At 57.1% G+C, this 749-nt stretch overlaps 1 protein-coding gene across 1 annotated transcript; it reads left to right on the forward strand.

The window, feature by feature from the left end:
- Positions 1–6: 6 nt before the first annotated feature.
- Positions 7–743, forward strand: LOC107735344 (gap junction alpha-3 protein-like; the record flags this gene model as incomplete). The annotated part of the gene is made up of 1 exon (XM_016547055.1): positions 7–743. A coding segment is annotated over one exon (737 nt), but the record flags the coding sequence as incomplete, so codon positions are not given.
- Positions 744–749: the final 6 nt, after the last annotated feature.

Raw genomic sequence — 749 nt, forward strand, 5'->3', positions numbered from 1 at the left:
CTGTATAGAAATGGAGGGGGAGGGGAGTCTGGTGGACGGGGTGGGGGTGGCGGTGGCAAAAAGGAGAAGCCGCCAATCAGAGACGAGCATGGCAAAATCCGCATTAGAGGTGCCTTATTGCGCACTTACGTGTTCAACATAATTTTCAAGACCCTGTTTGAAGTGGGGTTCATTTTAGGTCAGTATTTCCTTTATGGTTTCCAGTTGCGGCCGCTGTATAAGTGTGTGCGGTGGCCATGCCCCAATACGGTGGACTGCTTCATTTCCCGGCCCACGGAAAAGACCATCTTCATCATATTTATGCTTGTGGTGGCTTGCGTGTCCCTTTTGCTGAATTTGTTAGAAATCTATCACCTCGGATGGAAGAAGGTCAAACAGGGCATGACCAACGAGTTTGCCCCCGACCGCGAGTCGCTGCCCGACGCGAACAAAGCGGAGGCCGAGTCTTTTAGAACTGCGCCTGCCACCCTCAGCTACCCGCCAGACTACACGGAGGTGGCAGTGGGTGGCGGAGCGTTCCTCCAGCCTATGTCGGCACCCTCGACGGCCGAGTTCAAGATGGACCCTCTGCGCGAGGAGCTGGAGGAGTCCTCGCCGTTCTACATCAGCAACAACAACCACAGGCTGGCTGCCGAGCAGAACTGGGCCAACCTGGCCACCGAGCAGCAGACTCGGGAGATGAACGCCACCTCCCCCTCCCCCTCCCCTTCCTCCTCCTCGTCTCGCTCCTCTGACAACGGGCGGCAAGC

The sequence above is a fragment of the Sinocyclocheilus rhinocerous genome, unplaced genomic scaffold, assembly GCF_001515625.1.
Source record: "Sinocyclocheilus rhinocerous isolate Xijiao unplaced genomic scaffold, SAMN03320098_v1.1 C35993398, whole genome shotgun sequence".
In the NCBI taxonomy this organism is placed as follows: Eukaryota; Metazoa; Chordata; class Actinopteri; order Cypriniformes; family Cyprinidae; genus Sinocyclocheilus; species Sinocyclocheilus rhinocerous.